Below are 18642 nucleotides of genomic sequence, written 5' to 3'. Positions count from 1 at the left end.
ATGATGTGGCCCATAGGCATTATATAGTGCCACCTGTATGATGTGCACTGCCAGTTTTTTGCTTTTTTATACCACACCCTTGTTTTCTACATAGCATTGTACGGCCCAGGTACTTGATCTGGCAGGTCAGCCCCTCTCAGGTACCTGTTGTAGTCAGGGACGCAGTCTGCTTGGGGGTCTCTGTACTGGTATCTCTCACTGGACAGGGGGTACTGCTATGGCAGTGTATTGTGCTCAATATAAAAGTACATCCCTCTTGTCTTAAGCTTGACAAACAGTATATTCTCACTACATAGCGCCCGGCTCTCACCCCTTCTCAGAATTTGAGGCTTTTCAGATTTTTTTTTCTTCTAACAGTGCCACATGCCGCAGTTCTTCTCAGTAAGGCTCTGGAACAGGGGGAACACTGGTGTAATATCATCCAGGTATAGATGGTAACCCCGCAGTGGTCCAGTAGTGGGGTCACCAATTCTCATACAATTTTTTCCTGCAATTACCATGAAGGGGTGGGGATTCTGGTGTCCTTTCCTTCATGAATCCAGAACCTGTAGGAGCATGCTGATGTACTCTTGCACAACTCCTACATTTTCACGCCACACTGTGCCCTCTTACTGGGCAGGTACTAGCGGAATCAAAGCCTCCCTTTGAAATGTATCAGCAACTAATCTACCGAAATGTTCTTAACAGGGGTGTACGCCCGGGTAAGTTTGTTATTACTGGCCTGATTTTATATAAACGATCATAATTGGGATCACCGCTGCGTATTGTCATAACGCAGGAACTTCATAAATCGCTTCAAAACACTTTCCTGACATAACCATGTGGAACATTGGGGTGTGGTATAAAGTATCCATGCTCCAGCAGCCCCTAATGCTCGGCTTCTTTACTAGCCCCATACATCATACATTGCCCCAAAATTTTGCGATTTCTGATGCATCCATGGGGGTCCATTTGTGGGATTTTGTACAACTGGAATTGGGGGTGCTCTCAGATGAAATTCTGGGCATATAAAATTTGTTTGGGTAACAACGTGGGCAATACAATCCAGGGTTTAGGGTTAGCTCTGCTGTAGAATATTGTCATTTCCGAGTTCCCAGTAAAGTCAGGGGTCTAAAGTTTCCTGGGGTAATCCACTAAGCATCAGATAAGTCAGGGTCCTCTGCAGTGGTGGTCCTTGGATGCCTTCTCGAGGGTGCAGGGGGTTCAGACTCACTTTGTGATGAAGAGAATGGTGAAAAAGCGGCATCCTCTCACTAGTAGAGTCTGACTCGGACGCAATTATTGCCTAAGCCTCTGCCTAAGCCTCCTGTGGGCCATATTATAGATGTATACATTTATTACGTACCCCAAAAAATAAAGAACAAGGATTTTATTTGGTGGGTGATCACAGGATAAACACTTTTTTTTTCCTTCTCTTCACTGATTGGATACGCTGACTACCACCAAATCGCTATAGATTATATATACAAAAAAAAAAAAAGGGGGGGGGGGTTAAATAGTTCTTGCAGCTCCACAACCGGAAGTGATGTGTTATCTTGTGGAGAGTCTTTTCTACGGCTGTCTGTACAATATTACCCCATGCGACACTTTGCTAGATTTCCTAGACACAGACAGCACAGAGTTGTATAGGAGCTCCATTAGGTATTCAATAAAGCTTCCCAGACCTGAGGCATTCACATTATCAGGCACAGCATCATATTGCTATACTACAAGTCATCCAAGTTTGGAAAACCTGGCAGATTTTTCCTCCTTTAAAGTAACTGTTCACATGACAAACAGCAGCACAGAATGATTCTCGTAGCGAGTCCAAATCAATCCTATAGAACTAGAATGTCAAAGATGGAAATTTCAATACAGTACAAATGGCAAGATGCATTACTTTTAGGCAAAACGAACTTTAATATCAGCATTATTAGTACTGCAGTGAATGATAAAGATTTATAAAGTAAAATGATTATCTACCCACCTCCTTCATCATCTACATGGATGAACACCATGTCATCGCTGGCCGCCAGTACAGAGTAAAACTGCTCATGTGTAACAGATGGGAGCTGAGCGATGTTCCATGTGTCCCCGTGGTCTTGGGATATGTGGATTCTTCTCCTCGTTCTGTCCTGTAATGGCATAGAGCATACAGTAACTATACAGCCACTAATAGCCTCATCTGTGGACTCTCGTTATCAGTAATCTTACCTCTTCCATCACAGAGGCAAGTAGAAAACGACTCCATAAGCCAAAAGAGTGGACGTGGTCCTTCAGCACCTTGAACGATTTGCCGAAATCCGATGTTCTTTTCATAGTTAGCGATGAGGCCACTGCAGACCAGTCCGCTGTAATTAGACACACATCGTAAGAGTATGCGCACCATTGAAGGAGAACATCCATGTGAAAGTCTGATTTTGATGAAGATTTGGACTGCATTGTAAGGAACGAATTCCACTGTGAAAATCTGCAACAAAGAGTAAGCTGTGGATTTCAGAACCTGCTGCATTGCAATTTTCCACTGCAAATTTCTTGTAGAATTTCAGCCTAAAATCTGCAGCCAAAATTACGTAACATATGAGCTATGTGCGAACTCACCCTTAGGATGGGTTCAAATGGGGCGGAATTGCCAGCAGAACGCCTGCCTCCAAACACACACCATTTGGTGCGGGTCATAGCGAATTCCTGTGCAGAATTCACCCCCTCTTTGAGAAGGGGCGAGTTCTGCAGCGGAGGGGGCGATACAATTGACATATCAACGATTTGAATTCTGCGACGCAAGGAAATTTCTGCACGGATTTTGTGCAGGTTATTTCCGCAGCACGTGGACAAGATTTTCAAAATCTCGTTCACTTGGCTGCTACTGTAAATACAGCAGAATTTCCGTGAGGAGGGTCCGCACGGAAATTCCATGGCAATTCTGCCCTATGTGAACCCAGCCTTAGAACACACAAATAGCTGACAATGCTAGAATATCACAGCAGTAGCAGTACTTCAGCGATTTCCCACTGCTCCCGTGAAGAAGCATTCCCAGCCCGTCAGACTGTTGACCAGCTCCAGCAATGACGTGCTGACCATGTGTGACGGCTACAGTAGTGACCTCAGTGGCATAACTATATGACCAGGCAGTGGTTGGCTGCAGGAAAGACGTATCAACAAGCAATGACAGCGCTGGAGCCTTGTCAGACACTTGCTCCATGCTGAGTTGGTGTGCAGCAGGAAATTGCTACGGCAATTACCACATCCGTTATTTTATAGCATTTCATACAGAGGAGAAAAAAAAAATTGTCACATCATACTTACAACACGATTTGTTACCATTTGTTGTTGTTAATAAAATCATGTTCCTGGGCCCCCTAGAATTAAATCCCAGTAGTGTTAATGAACTACAAAAGAAAATCGGCTTTTACTAATTGTTTTTTTCTGGTTTTAGAATTCCTCACCATTTGGCTGAACACACAGACTTGTGGATCAATGTCCAACTGTCTCCAAAGTCTTTAGAAATCCATAAATCATACTGCAAAGGTAAAAAGAAACGTTACATCTAATTACCACTGTTAGCACCAGGATTACCACTTCTGCAAGAACAGATGCAACGGTGTGGCTGATTAAGGAGACATCTTATCACTTACACCCACTAGCTCCGCTATCAAGAGACACCAAGCTCAACACTGTAGGTGCAACCTCTGGGGTGCAGCTCTCATGAAGTGAAGGGTCAGCTTGAAAGGTTTTGCCGGTTTCACACATTGCAAATAGTTGTGGGATTGTTACACACCAAAATTCCATGACTGTATACAGCACAGTGTTAGTGAAGGGGTTTAACCCTTTCAGGAGGCCGCCTTTCTCACCCTCCCCTTTCAAAATATAACTTTCATTTATCCATCGTTGTAGCCGTTTGAGGGTTAACTCGTTGCAGAAGGAATTGTATTCTTTCAGTGGTGCCATTTAGTGTAACATATAACGTACTGAAAAACTTCTACAATTTTAGTGAAGTGAAAAAACAAAAAGCGCAGTTCCGGCATCTTGAAAGGGCGCACATGTGTGATAGAACAAACTCTAGTTTATTTTGCTGTACTACTTTAACCCCGTAACGCTTCAGGGCGCAACTGTATGTGCGGGGTACTTAACGCAACAGGACTTACAGTTATGCCCTGTGGATAGCGAGAGATCAGAATAGATCCAATGCCATCCGGCAGCGGGAGCTGTCTGTTACCGATAGCCCATCTCCCGCTGCAACATCGGGGGTGCATCGGGACAGCGACCCACTGTTAACCCCTTACCTACCACATGCGCCCCCTGACGTCATCGGACCCCCACAATGTAATCGCAGAGGGCCAATGGGTTGCCATGGCAACAGGACACCAGATACAGGTGTCCTACTTTGGCATTGCCTATGACATAAAAGAAGCTAATTAGCTACTTAAAGTTATGCAAAGATGATCGCTCAAAACTTGAGTGATTTTTGTAAATGGGCCTTGAGGGGATAATACAATGGAGGGAGTAATATATATATATATATATATATCATTTCACATTTGTTTCCACTTCCATGTCACCAGTTATCCGTACAATTCCACTGAAAGCATTTAGTGTGGCAAACTCAAACTAAAATAATGTGGTTGCATAAGTGATCACACCATCTTATATTCGGGGATGCGGTTGAATTCAGAATTAGCCAATCACATTTAGACTCTTGATGAATAGTAGTCAGTACCCAGTCGCCATTATTTACAGTGATTCTGGGTTCCACCATATAAAGTTCGGCTCTTCTAGGATTTTCCTGCCATTTTCTTAGTTGATCGGTAAAGCTCTTACAGCACATCACCAAGAACTGGAGTTCACGCGCAAACAAAAAAAAATAAAAAAATGGATGAGAAGACCAGAGGATAATTGTTTTGGGAGATGGCCAAGAGGCCGACAGCAAGATTAAAGGAGCTGCAGGAGTTTCTGGAAAGTTCTGGTTGTGTAGTCCTGTGACAATCATCTTCTGCGTTCTTCATACGTCTGGGCTGTGGGGGAAGGCGGCAAGACTGAAGACTTTTCTAACAAAGAAGAACATCCAGGCCCAACTATGCTTTACCAAAACCTCCATTATATCCGCCAGAAGTCCGCGGACAACGTTTTATGTCTGAGACCGAGGGGGAACTTGTTGGTTAGAATTCCAGGTGGTCTGTTTGGTGGAAAGCCAACACTGCTCATCACCAGAAGACCGCCCCAGACTTGCAATGAAGATGGTGGGGCAGCATTAGGTCGGGGGCTGTTCTGCTGCTGGAACTGGAGCTTTAGTCAAGGTAGAGGTAATTGGGAACAGTTCCAAATATCAGCCCATTGTGGCACGCCTCTGCCAAGAAGAGTGCCTCACCTTTCAGCACAACAGCCTAAAGCAGACTACCAAACCGCCAACAGAATGGCTTCACCAGAAGAAGAGCAAGGTTTTGGAATGGCCCAGCCGAAGCCCAGACCTAAATACCATTGAAGATCTGTGGGTAACCTGAAGAGGGCGCTACACACCAGATGCCCTAACAATCTGACAGATTAGGAGCGCTTTTGCAGGGAAGAGTGGCCAAAAGATTGCCAAGTCAAGATGTACCGTGCTGATAGACACTGACCCAAAAAGACTGAATGCTGCCAGAAAGTCAAAGGGTGCATCAACAAAATTATTAGTTTTAAGTTTGTTTTTCAATGCAACCGTAGAGACAACAGGTCACATTGAAGGTAGAAAAGAAAAATCCGACAAAGATGAATCATTTTAGGATTTAACATAACAAAAACCTGGCATTTTAAACAGGGGTGTGTAGACTTTTATATCCACTGTGATGTGTAATTACATATGTTAGTATTACCTAGGCTAGTTATTGCTTTCTATCTGAACCTCCCAGCTTTTTCCTCCTCAGATAGTCACACGATCTCAATTCTGACCAGCTCAGATCTACTTGGGGTTAGGCGTTTGGGTTGTAGTCAGTTTCTCAGTCCATGTGATGCCATTACATGGAGTGTATCACAGAAACTGCCTAGAGGGGGGACACCGACACTATCACAGTCACCGATGATGGAGATTACAGCTCGTTCTACTGTCTGAACTCTATAGAATCCTAAATAAGCTACAGACCATAGGTATATAGATGGTAATGGCTGTGTTGTAGAGATGGTACTGGCTGTAGCTGATCATATAATGCTGCAATATACATAGGACACCTACAGAGTACGAGAGGTAATCAGGTGAGGAGGCAGGCATAGAAAAGTGTATTTTCACCGAAGTGGCCCTTTAAAGCCAGGAGAATATAGATTTTTTATTAGCTAAACAAGCTTAACAGAAAAGCAGTTCTGGCCTTAGTCTGTTATTGCCTTGTTCAGTCATCATTTGGTTTAGAAAAGAAAAATGTAAGTGAATGCTATTAATTTTGGCAATAATTCAAAAGCTTAGTGACAAAGAACAATAGCGCAAAGTAAGAATGTTCTCATAAAATGTAAATAACTCACATGCAAACTGATGAGCATCAGACATACGGGATCTTCAGTGCTGTAAGATACAGGTCTCAAGGGGTGAAAAGGCAAGTCTTTTTGTACAAAAGTCCTTGCAAAGTCAGAGGATTTGAAAATCCGCCCACCAGCGCTTCCTCCCGACACATCTGCTACAAGAAGCACCTAGAATCAGTGAAAACAAGATAAAATACAGAGGATGAATCATTATTCCTAAAAAAATCTGCGTAGCCAGAAGATAGGAAGCAAGCTATGCCTACACAACCCTTCAACAAGGGGGATGATTATTCCCATTTGTCAACAAACAATTTAACAGTGCTGTCAGGTTAGCTGACAACATGCCTTCAGTAGTGCTCACTATAGTAAGATAAACTGAGCAGTACTTATCCCTCCTCTGCCGCTGGGATGCAACGCTGCAGCCCCGCCGTGGTCCTGGTGTCCGTTGCGACGGGTGACAGCTGCAGCATCATCCCTCATTGTCCTGGCATCAGCGTTCCGCTCTCTAGCCATCACGGTGCCCTGGATTTGAATGGTGATGCTGCGGTATCTGATTGGCTGCAGCTGTCACAACAGATACTGGGACCACGGAGGGACTGCTGTGCTGGATTGTGGTGGCAGGTGTACTGATCAGTTTGTTAATTAACTGGATAACCCCTTTAAAGCAGGCAGCTATTGGGACAGGCATGTATGCCACGTTCTACCACATTGTGCTGCTTCAGGAAGAAAATTATATATATCTTTCAGTCTACTTAGAATAGGCCTCATTGATGTAATTAGGTATATATAGTCGGACATTGATTTGCAGGAATGCTGCCATCCAATAGGTGGCGCTGCAGAGGTATTGTTTCATCTTCCTTATCTGCATATATTTCCCAGAGGAGCATGCATGGCCCTATAATGCTCCTCACTCATATGCTCGGTACTCTCCTTAAGGAGCGATGATACCCCTCCCGACTCACGTCACATTGGTCACCTCCAGCTGGACAAGTTTCCAAGAGAAAAGTACATTAACTCTGTCCATCCAAAATGAGTATTTCCCAGTCACTTGATTGGGAGGAGGGAGTAGAAGGACTTTTCCTTGCATTTGCCCCTAATTACCCCACTGTCCAGTCCTAGGAGGTTGCCCAGGACCACCCTATGAGCCCAAGGCCTGGACTGAGCAGATTTTAAAAGCAGTTTTTTTCCTGCAATACACTGCAGCATTTCAGAATATAATATCCATGCCTGCAGTGTAGGAGCCGGTTTCATTCTGTCACAGGTTCTCTTTTTTAAAAAGAGTTGTCCAAGATCGGAAGAAAGCAGCCATGTCTTTGTACACACAGTGCCACTCTTTTCTGGGGGTGGTGACTGGTATTGCAGCTCAGCTCCCATTCACTTCAATGAAGGTGAGCTGCAATACCACACACAACCCTATAGAAGAGGGTGGCACTCTGTTTGACAAAAAAGCCGCCATGTTTTCTAACCCTATACAACCCATTTAAATACCCGAACACTCACCCTTCCAGAGTTCTCCGGACCCAGACCCATGCCATACTCTGTGCGGATGTATGTATCTTTTAGGAGTGATGTTATGTCCTCAAAGGTCTTTCCATAATCCTCACTGCAAGGAAAACAAGATAGTAACAGCCAAGTAGTTGGAGACCTCACTGAAGATGCAGGCTATTACATTGCTGTGTCACAGTTAAGCCTAGGCTGTGTCACCCCTGTAGTTAGATTGTCATCTGTATTTAACGAGAAGATAGAACGCAAACTATGTCGCCCGTGTGAAGGAGGCCAGCACAAAATCGTGGTGATATTGCAGTTTCATCCTTGGGATTTTGCAGGGTCAGAGATGTGTTTTTTTTTGTAAAAAAAAAAAATAGCGCATCACTGCGGTCTGCAATTTTTAAAAAAAAATCCGCGATACAATCGCGCAAGGGTTAAGGCCTGCCCAGAAGCTAAGCCCTAAGTGCATTCCATTAAAAATAAATAAAGAAATAAATAGGGGGAGGGGAATACTTACCTAGCAGACTCGGTCGGGGTTATCCTGCTATCTGGAGCTTCGCCGTGCGTCCTGCAGTCCTCATTCTCCCACAGATCACTTCCTGGTTACGGGATCCATAAGTCCTGCCTCCAGAAAGCGCTGAAGGAACCAATCACAGTCCTCACATTAGTTCATCTAGCGCTACTCAGCCAGAGACATCGCTTCCTGGAGGCGGTATTTATGAATCTAGCAGCCAGCAAGTGATCTTCTGTGGGCGAACAAGGACCGCAGGACGCCCCCGGAGAGCAGCGGGAGGACCAGGATCAAGTCTTTTAGGAAAGTATTTCCTTGTAGAAGGCAAGTATAAAACGCACATCCCGGACTCAGTGGGTCACCTACTTTGAGGCCCTGAGATTGACATATAGGGCTCAAAGTAAGTGACAAATTCCTTATAAATATAATAATGTAAATGTCACCTGACTCTGCTTAACTTTCAGGTAAGTACTAGAGAAAGAATTAAGCAATGTATAGGTTTCCCTGTTGTGTCTAGAGACTATACAACAGTCTATTACACAGAATGCACTCACCTCCTGTACAGCCTCGACTGCCCAAAGGAAACGATAATCAGGGGAATCTGGTAAGTTGTTAGCACGAGGATGACCTGGGAAAGGGAAAGGAGTCAATATACTCTAAAGTTACACAACACTTTGTAAGGAAATACAGATTTGTTGTTTTTTTTTGGTTCATTTGTAGAAAAAAAAAAAAAGTATATATGATGGCAATGTTTAGCAGGCAAGTCAACATAAAATTTCTATTTAGACACATTTATGAGACTTTTTCTAGTTTGGGGAGCTGCAAATGTAAATTTCAGAGGGTGTTCTCTGTGCCCTCGTCACAGGCTACTTATAGTTGTCCATCTCCACTGCTGTAGCGACAGGTGGAAATCTGCACGGAAAATCCATAGAAAGTGGTTGAGAGTTCTTAAAGTCTCCCCCACAATGCTTGGGCTGTAAGACGCTACAGATGTCCAGTGTGTATACTACTTACAGACGTTCTCTAAAGATACTGCTCATGTATAGCACAAATGACCTGCAGAGAAGATGCTGGAGTGTCAGAAGCAAGAGCTCGCCACACCAGGTATCCATTGATATACCCAGCGCAGTAGAGACTGGCAAGCTTCCACCTCGGGGCATTTACTGGGATGGGGGGGGGGTTGCATCATCTTCATGGAAGTGGAGTCTGCACCCCAGAAGCAGGTTAGACTAGCTTTATATGACATTGGCCATAACCTGGGTACTTACAAAATATAGGGAAACCGGACTGCAAGGTGGAATGATGGATGCAAATACCCCCATGATAGCACTATATACTTACTCCTGTTCCATCGCCAACCCACACCAAAGACAGTTCTCCACTTTGGTCAAATGTACCCTGGATTACAAGAGAAGCAGAAATTAATCCATGTGACAAGTGCAGATTATACAGTCCTAATATACTGACTGAGATCCAGCTGGTTGGCTCTTTCACTACACACAACTAGAGCAACCTCACCGGAAGACGCTCAAGAACTCCACAACATGGCTGCCAGTGGAAATCTGTCCTAGGACAGGAAAATGTGCGGAGCCAAGGATGAAGGGGGTGGAACAGAAGGAGGAGCCATAGTGTGCCATTAGGCTCCACCCCACCAGTGGTCTCACCCCCTTCTGTCCTCACATGCTGCACAGACAGCAGCAGTTTTGTGGCATTCCTGTACATCCCTTTAAAGGGCTAAAATTCAGCCCCGTTTGGATATTTCAAACACTTGGCAGAATATAGATAATGAAAATCTGGTGTATAATTAAAGGGGTTTCTAGAACTAAAATATTGACGGACCATCCTCAGGGTAGGTCAGATTAGTGACTTTGCAGTGGTCCGCCGCTCGGAGGAGTGCCGCGGTCTCCTAACAGTCATGCGACATCACAGTCATCAGTCAAACAGCCTCAGAGCAGCTCAGTTACATCCAGGTGAATGTTTGAAGGGGGTCGTCCGCCCCCGACTTCCCGTTACAGTTCTTATTCTGTCACTAATTAGGAAGTCATACAAGTTTCTAACATTTTAAGTGGTTCTCTGCTTACTGGACGGCTTCTTGTCAATAGGACCACTGTGTGAAAGTAATAAACAGAAACATACTTACCCCTCCGCAGCCGCCGGGATCCAGCGCTGCAACCCCAGGGTTTGTGGGGACAGATGTCACAGGAAATCATCAATCAGTCATGTTCTTGAACTCCTGACATCATGGCGCCCAGAACGCAAGTACGAGACTTTATCATCATCTGCAGACCTTTGTATTTTCTTTAACAGCTGTTAACCCCTTAGTGACCACCCATATTGGGAACGGGGGCTGGGCTGTCCAAGGCAGCCTAGCACCCGCTATAGCAGCAGGACTGGAGAAATCTGATCCCTGCTGTTTAACCCGTTACATGCTGCATTTAAAAGGCTCTGTCACCCATCAGACCCCAGAGAAGTGATCATGGGGGTCCTGATGGGTTGCCATGACACCCGGAGGCTTGAATATGGTCTCCAGTTCTGCCAGGGGGAAGAGGAAGATGATGTTATATCTCTATAATCAAAAGAAAAAAAAATACAAACCACCAACCACACTATATAAATTTGTTACCAACATAGTTGTACTGGTGTGCCGAATTAGTGATACTGCACCGTGCACTCAGTTAAAGACGATGCATCGCAAACATGTCAGAATTGCAGATTTTGGTTGGGGAATAAGCAGCAGAGGGTGTGAGCGGACACGCTGAGAGATCCCGCTATAGATCCCGGCCCCGGGGGAATAGCACTTTTCCCGACATGCAGCATGCTCCATTTTCTGCGGACTCCCACATGGACGGCTTCCACTGAAGTCAATGGAAGCAGTCTCATCTGCGGTACAGTCACAGCCGACACTGCAGATGGACGGATCTGCAGGAAAGCAGGACATTTGAGAAAAATGGGAACAATTGCTTGCGACGTAATAATGTTTGTGTTGCCGGCCTTCCTGAAAAGCCCATCTGACTGCTTTGAATCCTGGCTGGCTGACCTTTTTGCAGAGACTAACACCAACGCCAGGGCAAAGTGCTCATCGCGTCCCGTCCCCACCACCCCGTCAGAGGCCCATGGACAGTCTATCCTGATCAAAGTCCACTTCAAGGACTGCAATATAATTTTGCGTAAAGCTCTTAAGCTGAAGGATGTACTTGTAAACGTCACTAAAAAAAAAGTCCTTTACAGTTTTCTCGGTAGAAGCAAAAAAAGGGGGACCTTCCAGGATATAAAAAGGTCGCCTGCAAAGTCTCCTGCAGACAGTTTGTGTTGTTAATAGCTGTTAACCCCTTAGTGACTACCCATACTAGGAAAGGGGGCTGAGCTGTCTGATGCAGGCTATGCACATTGTGTCCGGTGGCACTACGATGGTGGTGACCTTTCTTAGAAAAGTCCATGAGATGCTGCTACCTGGATCAAGATGAGAACTGCAGAATGGGCCGCGCGCACCTCAGAGCAGCTGGCATACTGGACCAAGACTCCCTGGACAATTATTGGGCGGCAGTATGCTTCTGTGTTTCAGCTCTTCAACCTACCTCAATCTATGGAGGACTGGTTTCCTGTTTGGTCAGTAGAGAGATCTCATCTATTTATATTAAGGACTATAACACGGGGGCGCTCTAATAACTATGTATAGATATATCAGGGGTCAGTACAGAGATCTCTCCCATCACCTATTATACCCAGGACTGTAACAATCAAAATACTAACAACCACCTGTCTGTTTGTGCGTTACATGCTCCGCCCCTGATTACATGACAATGACATCATCACAGGTCCTGTAAGCACACAACTGCTGTCCAGCTTGGTGATCATTAGTATTCCATAACAACTGAGGCCGCAGGGGGTTTGTAGGGAATGTAGTCCGCCCGTAACCTGCACAGGAATGAAGGACCTGTGGTGACATCCCCATCATGTGATCAGGGGTGGAGCATGCAACTCACAGTGAAGGACCTGTGATGACGTCACCGGCATGTGATCAGGGGTGAAGCATGACAGTGACATCGTCACAAGTCCTTCATTCTGAGTGCTGTGCTCCTTGTGATCCCTGCTGTATGGGATGAAGAATGTATGTAGCAGAGGTGTGTGTATACACACACACACACACACACACTATAATCTAATAATAATTACTAGTCTTTTATATTGAATTGCCGGATGACAAATGTCATTACAGACTGGGAAGCCATGAAGGCTCATCTTAAAAGGTCTCCACGTTCACGTTATCACCCAGGTTAAACAAACAGATGCTGCCAGCATCTAAAGGATTACTTTTACAGTGTGCATTTTTTTTATGCCAAGATTTAAATGTAACGCCAAACACTTACCCACACGACAAAGGACTCCTAAGTTATCCTTGTGAGTCACAGATTGTGTAATAAGTAACTGACAAATTACTTCTGCTTTTCATATACCATAGGGGGGTGAGGGACTTCTGTATACATTGTAAAACCCAAACCATGGGGCTCACACATGCGATATGGCGCTGCCCATAATTACATAGATACGGACTGAGGTCCATTCTTCAAGTAAAGCCGTACAAGAGCTTAGTTTGGACGTTACTCTATTAGCGTGTATTCTTGGCTATGTGATTTGCCAGCGGAGGAGGCGGAGCAGATAGCGCAGCTTTCATATATGACACGGAAACCAACAGCTCCGTATCGGTTAGATGAGGCGCCCCCACATATGAGATACAGAGAATACATTTACATCTCAGGGGCGAACAGGACAGATATCTGTATTGGCAATACTGGTTATACTCTGATCGTCTCTGGTTACTCTGTTGTACCGGGATCATGCAAGTGTGATGGATACCTACACCTGCCGGTAGAAGAGGAAGCACCTATATACTCCTTACCGGCTCCGCATTCATGCTATTGAGATGTGAGAAGGAATTGAAGTGGGAAGTTATACTGTATTACTAATATAACGGGTTCCAAAGATCGGATAAATTAAGATTAGAGCTCATCCTGCAACACACAGACCAGAACCCCCTGTAGAGCTCCGTCAGTGCCACGGCTCTTGGAGTGCGGCGACACCAGCTAATCTTACAGAAGTAACAAAACTGTACAACTTGGTATCATCAGAATTGTGCCGACTGGAGAAGGTGGTTATCACATTATTTATTCTTTATGCTCAACGCCGTAACAACGAAATCCAAGAGGAAAATGGTGGAATCCATCAAGACGCAGGCTGGATTTCTCACTAAAAGGGTTAATAAAGCTCATTGTCCCAATGAGCCCACTTACCTCCCACAGTTATAGTGCACCATACACAGAATAGAGTCATCCGGCAGAGAAGGGTCCCACTGATGAGCCAATCACGCGCTCTAGTGATGTACAGCGCTACCTGCCCCCGTTACGTGGGAAACCCCGTCTACAAGATACAGAGCGCCATTACTGCTGGTACATTGGTATTTTGGGGTATGAAGGGTAAATTCGGGGGAAACTGAGATGGTTTGTAAGCAATTACTTGAAGATTCACGTAGCTACTGAGAATATCTGACTGCAGTTCCCTAATGCAAGTTTATAATGAAACCCCAACCAAATCCATGATGGGGCAGAATTACTATTGAACACTCACAAGTTTGTGCTAGAAACTGGTCTCACACAAAAATTTAGGATTTCTTACATGAAAGGGGGGAGGAGAAAAAAAAACAACAAAACACCATGTCTGACCACAGGGACGCATGTAGCTTTGTGTAAAGGGGCCCAAATGCAACATGGTGCACCAAGATTTTGCGTACACCAAGCCAACTAATAGGTGGCATAAAGTTAGACCGTCTAAAGATGTGCCACATATATCATATGGACTCTGTAGGACAATACGTCTGGAGCATCTTATGGCAGTCTAGTCCAAGTTTGCACTGTCTAGTTACGAGACTGTATTAGTAAGTTTGCCGCAATGTGTATTGGTCAATTAGCTTTTATTGGTCTGGTTTTAGTTAGTGCAGTTCCATAGTAAAAGGAAACATTGCCAATTGGAGATGTCAACAGGCAGCATAGACTGACGGACGATCCCCGCCGTTACAGCCGACTCCTACTGCAGATGGCATGGCCCTCTACATTCTGAGTGGGAAACCCCTTCCTTCCTGAAATGTACATCATACAGTGAGAAGGGGTTAAATGTAGTTCCCAGATGATCGACCCTGTAATCTGCTTCCAAAGTGGTCCTGCACATAAATCAGCGGTAAGAAGTCATGTGGCCAAGAAGCAGCCTGCTGATTCTCAAGTTGCCTGTCTATCAAAGAAAGGGGGGGTGATGATGAACACTGATGGTGGACTCCAGAAAAGAAACTGCCAGCAGAACAAGTGTTTGGCCACAGCTAGTATAAACAGTATATGAGCAGCTAAAAAAGGGGCGGCCCGAATTGTAACACAACAGCGATATAATCGGCTCTCCCCACTGTGTCCTCTGCCCCGGACTTACATTGGATGTTGCAGTTAGGTGTCAGAGCATTGCAACTGTCCCCCATTGAAAACAAGAAATATATATATATATATATATATTATATTTATTTCACAATCCGCCCCGTTGGGCTGGGAATAGCAATCCATGCTGCACTACTTTTTCTGGTAAATTTAGCAGTACTACAAGAGAAGTCTCTGAGGAGCCTCCAGCAGATCTAACTAGAGCAAGTTATGGCATCTAACTTTTACTAGACACAGAAGCGCTAGCAGTCTGCAGTCACACAGGGGTGAGCTTTGCAGGGAAGGGCGCCTGGCACGGGGCGGGTGCATAACACCAGCAGAACCGGATATACAAGTTACAGATCACAAGCAGCTCTGTGTGGCAACTACAAGAATCTGTAAACTCCAACCATCCCAACCCTTCACCGCTACAGGTGGAACAAGTGTATACTGTACATCAGGGTGGCACAGACTGGTTAACTATCCCAGATGGCCTTGTGAATTAGTCATATAAACCGCTATGCCCCAATACTGTCAGCCAGATGATCTATGTAACGAGGGCCTTCACAGACGCTTCCTCTATTTCTAGTCTAAAACCAACAGCCATAGGTGTTTCTAACACCGATATGGCAGCTACAAGCAGTTAAGGGGTGTCCCGGCTCGGAGGTCCCATCTCAATGTGATCGAAATCACAGAACGTGCTCACCCATGAGATGTTCATTTCCAAAATGCTCTGTTCTCCGGATATTGCAGCCATTGATTCCTGGAGTTGTTTACGGCTCGTCGCCAGGGAAACAGACTACCTCTTCTACAACTGCTTGGTAGTTAAAATCTGAGTCCACGCGGACGTCTTCCACGCACACTTTTTGTTGCACATCCACCAACTTAAATTCAAAAAGTTGGAGCAGAATGGGCACACGGGGTGCGATGGGGCAGCTGCCAATACTGATAGCATGCGGACATGACTAACTGCTCCGGCGACTATCTTACAATATGGTTTTAGTATTCTACCAAAAGCGTTATCATCTGAGAGGATCTCCTGGCGCTGAGGGAATCTACCACATCGGTACTCAGCTAGCTGATGCAGGGGGCCACTTACCTGGCTCTGCCATCAGGAGAGGGTCCAGCAAACACATTATGAGGGTAAAAGCCACCTACGTATATAGAAATTATGGTACGATTACAGTTTTGTTTCCCTTCCTACAGAAAGGGGTTTTCCAGGCAGCACCAGCTGTCAGTGCCGCAGAAGCCGCTGTGTAGTGGCAGACGCAGCGCTCGTTGAACCCAATGAGAGCTGCAGATTTTTGTGCAGATCTGCACCCTTCTAGCTTCATGCGAACGTCTCGTAGTGTGGCATCGCCATAATAGTAGTGGTCCGCAGAATACAGGCAACGTGTCATATACTGACAGTTCTTCTACTCTCCCCCCCAAACAAATATAATGCATTGTTTAACTCATCACGTGACCCAAAGTGCTGCCATTAAAAGACAACTCCTTCCACAAAAAGACAGACCCGAAATGACTAATTTTTTGAAGTTGAAGGTTTTCATTTAGCGGGTGACAACCTAGATTTCTCCGGCCGCGCCCTTTGTGCCCCAGAATGCCCGTGTACCAACAGTAACCACACTCTCTTGGTAGACAGGGGAGCACAGCGCGGGACATCACAAGGACACGCTTAGTGCGACAATCCTCAGCCGCAGTGCGCACAGAGTGCGAGGACTGGACCCTTGTGGGCTCTTACCCAACTGGCCACAGAGAGCAGCTTCAGAGACGTGCCAGCAGAGACAGGTGTACTTTCTGTGTGTTCCTATACTGTAATCTGACATTAACTTCTCAAGGAGGCGCCACCCCAAAACTGCGGCAGAAATCTGCAGCAACGCCGCTTGTGCTGCCTCGGATCCACACGGAGCCGGTGAACGGGCAGGACCTGCGTGTGCAGCTTCTAGCGCCAATCCACGTTACCGGACCGGCACACAGCGTGGCATACTCCACATTACAGAAGATGCCGTCCGGGACAACGCAGCGCTCATCATACTGCTGCGGAATCCTGCATGTCGGCAGCGCAGACTCGGGCTGAATATTCCGCAGGAGGACGTATTCTGTAGGCAGTTGTGGAATATTCCGTCCCGCGTGATGGAACGCACGTTACACGCATGTTGTTAGCAGGCGGAGAGCGTAAAAAAAAAAAATCAATTTGACAAATGTTTGTGTGAACGACTCCGTACAAGGGACGCAGGCCGTAACACAGATGTCCTGTCGCGATTGACGCTTCCATGTAAGGGAATTCTGGCAGTGACCGCGCAAAGTAAAACACGTTTTCTGTGAATCAGCGTCAGTGCGAATCCACATCAGAATGAGAGCGATTGGCCAGTCGGTCCGATGACGGCGCCTCCGCGGTGCGGACTACAGTCCACTGAGAAATAAGGAACAGCCGAGTATAATGTATAATGCTAACACGTGCGACGCACAATCATGGCTCCTCCCCGCAGACTGCTGGGTGCAGCAACAGGTAAGTACAAGACCGGCGGCACCAGCCACACGCAGACAACACAATCCCTCTATTTCAATCGTCCTGCGCAATTTGGTCACACAGACAACTCCGCTGCGGGCGCCATCGTCCTGCGCAGGGAGAGGGCATGTTAAACTAATGAAACTCCCAGCCATTCCGGCGTCCGGCCGCAGCGCCGGGGGTCTGCACACAGATACAACACACATTCTGCAAAAGTGCGCATACATACGGTGGCGCTGCACGACTCCGCCGCACAGAACGTTTACACGTAGCGAAGAATCTGTGGGCTTGTCCACCAGGGCCAACTCTACAGAAGACGAGTCAAAATCTGCTTCAGACGCCACCAGCGACAGCCCGCAGGTTTACACACCAGCACGCAGGTGCTACACGTGAACAACCCAAAACAGGCGAGAACTGGGGCGCGGAGACAACACAGAGGTCAGCTGCACCAAGGAGAGGAGGTCAGGAGCCCAGCCAAGCTAGACCACCATGACCCCTATAACCCCTGACCACACCATGACCCCTATAACCCATGACCCCTATAACCCTCTGTCCCCACCCTCCGTCATTCCCCCGGCCCAGCAGCCCTACGCACTGCTCACCGGGTGCGTCTCCTTCCCGAGGACCTCCTGGAAGGCCACGGACCGCCGGCAGGTCCCGTTGGGGTTGGACGACGTGTCGGGCTCCGCACTTCGCCGCACCCGGGAGCCCCACGGCGCACGGCGCCACGACACGGCAGAGCGGCTGTCCAGCTCTTCCGAGGGCAGCAGAGCCGGCGCCGAGCAGACGGAGAGCAGAAGCAAGAGGGCGCGCAGCCCCGTCCGTGTGAGGGAGCCCATCACTACCGAGCCGCAGCCTGCACACTGACAGCTACACTACGGCGAGCCGCTTATTGGCTGAACAGGACGTCACTCTTCCTTCATCTTCTCCGCCAGTGGTCAGTGTGCGCTGCGCTCCGCCCACAACCAGCATCTTCCTAAGCAGGTGTCAGCTCGGAAGCTCGTTCCTGATTGGTCCTTCCAGGAGCGGTCACCTGCGATTGGGCGGCCGAACAAGGACAATATTTATGTGCAGCTCACGTGTGGAGCGACCACCGCGGCTCGGGGTCAGGTGGGCGCTGCTGGCGTTAACCCCTTTTGCGCCAACCAGGTTGGGGCCTTAACCCCCCAGTCACCAAGTCGGACTCATTTTTCAGGTTTTTTTCCATCTTCGCATTCCAGTAGCCG

General features: G+C 46.6%; 1 protein-coding gene across 1 annotated transcript in view; it reads right to left on the bottom strand.

The window, feature by feature from the left end:
* The window catches only part of SORT1 (sortilin 1), a 41778-nt gene extending 23472 nt beyond the window's left edge, over positions 1-18306 (bottom strand). The window contains exons 1-9 of the mRNA XM_066600276.1: positions 18019-18306; positions 9800-9856; positions 9013-9086; positions 7960-8062; positions 6463-6627; positions 3426-3499; positions 3286-3338; positions 2194-2330; positions 1967-2114 (exon numbers count right to left, since the gene is read on the bottom strand). Coding sequence (XP_066456373.1) covers positions 1967-2114; positions 2194-2330; positions 3286-3338; positions 3426-3499; positions 6463-6627; positions 7960-8062; positions 9013-9086; positions 9800-9856; positions 18019-18255 — 1048 coding nt within the window. The 5' untranslated portion in view covers positions 18256-18306. The remainder of the gene's footprint in view (positions 1-1966; positions 2115-2193; positions 2331-3285; positions 3339-3425; positions 3500-6462; positions 6628-7959; positions 8063-9012; positions 9087-9799; positions 9857-18018) is intronic.
* Between the last annotated feature and the right edge of the window lie 336 nt (positions 18307-18642).

The sequence above is a fragment of the Eleutherodactylus coqui genome, chromosome 4, assembly GCF_035609145.1.
Source record: "Eleutherodactylus coqui strain aEleCoq1 chromosome 4, aEleCoq1.hap1, whole genome shotgun sequence".
Taxonomy (NCBI): Eukaryota; Metazoa; Chordata; class Amphibia; order Anura; family Eleutherodactylidae; genus Eleutherodactylus; species Eleutherodactylus coqui.
This window is presented reverse-complemented; position numbering and strand designations above follow the sequence as displayed.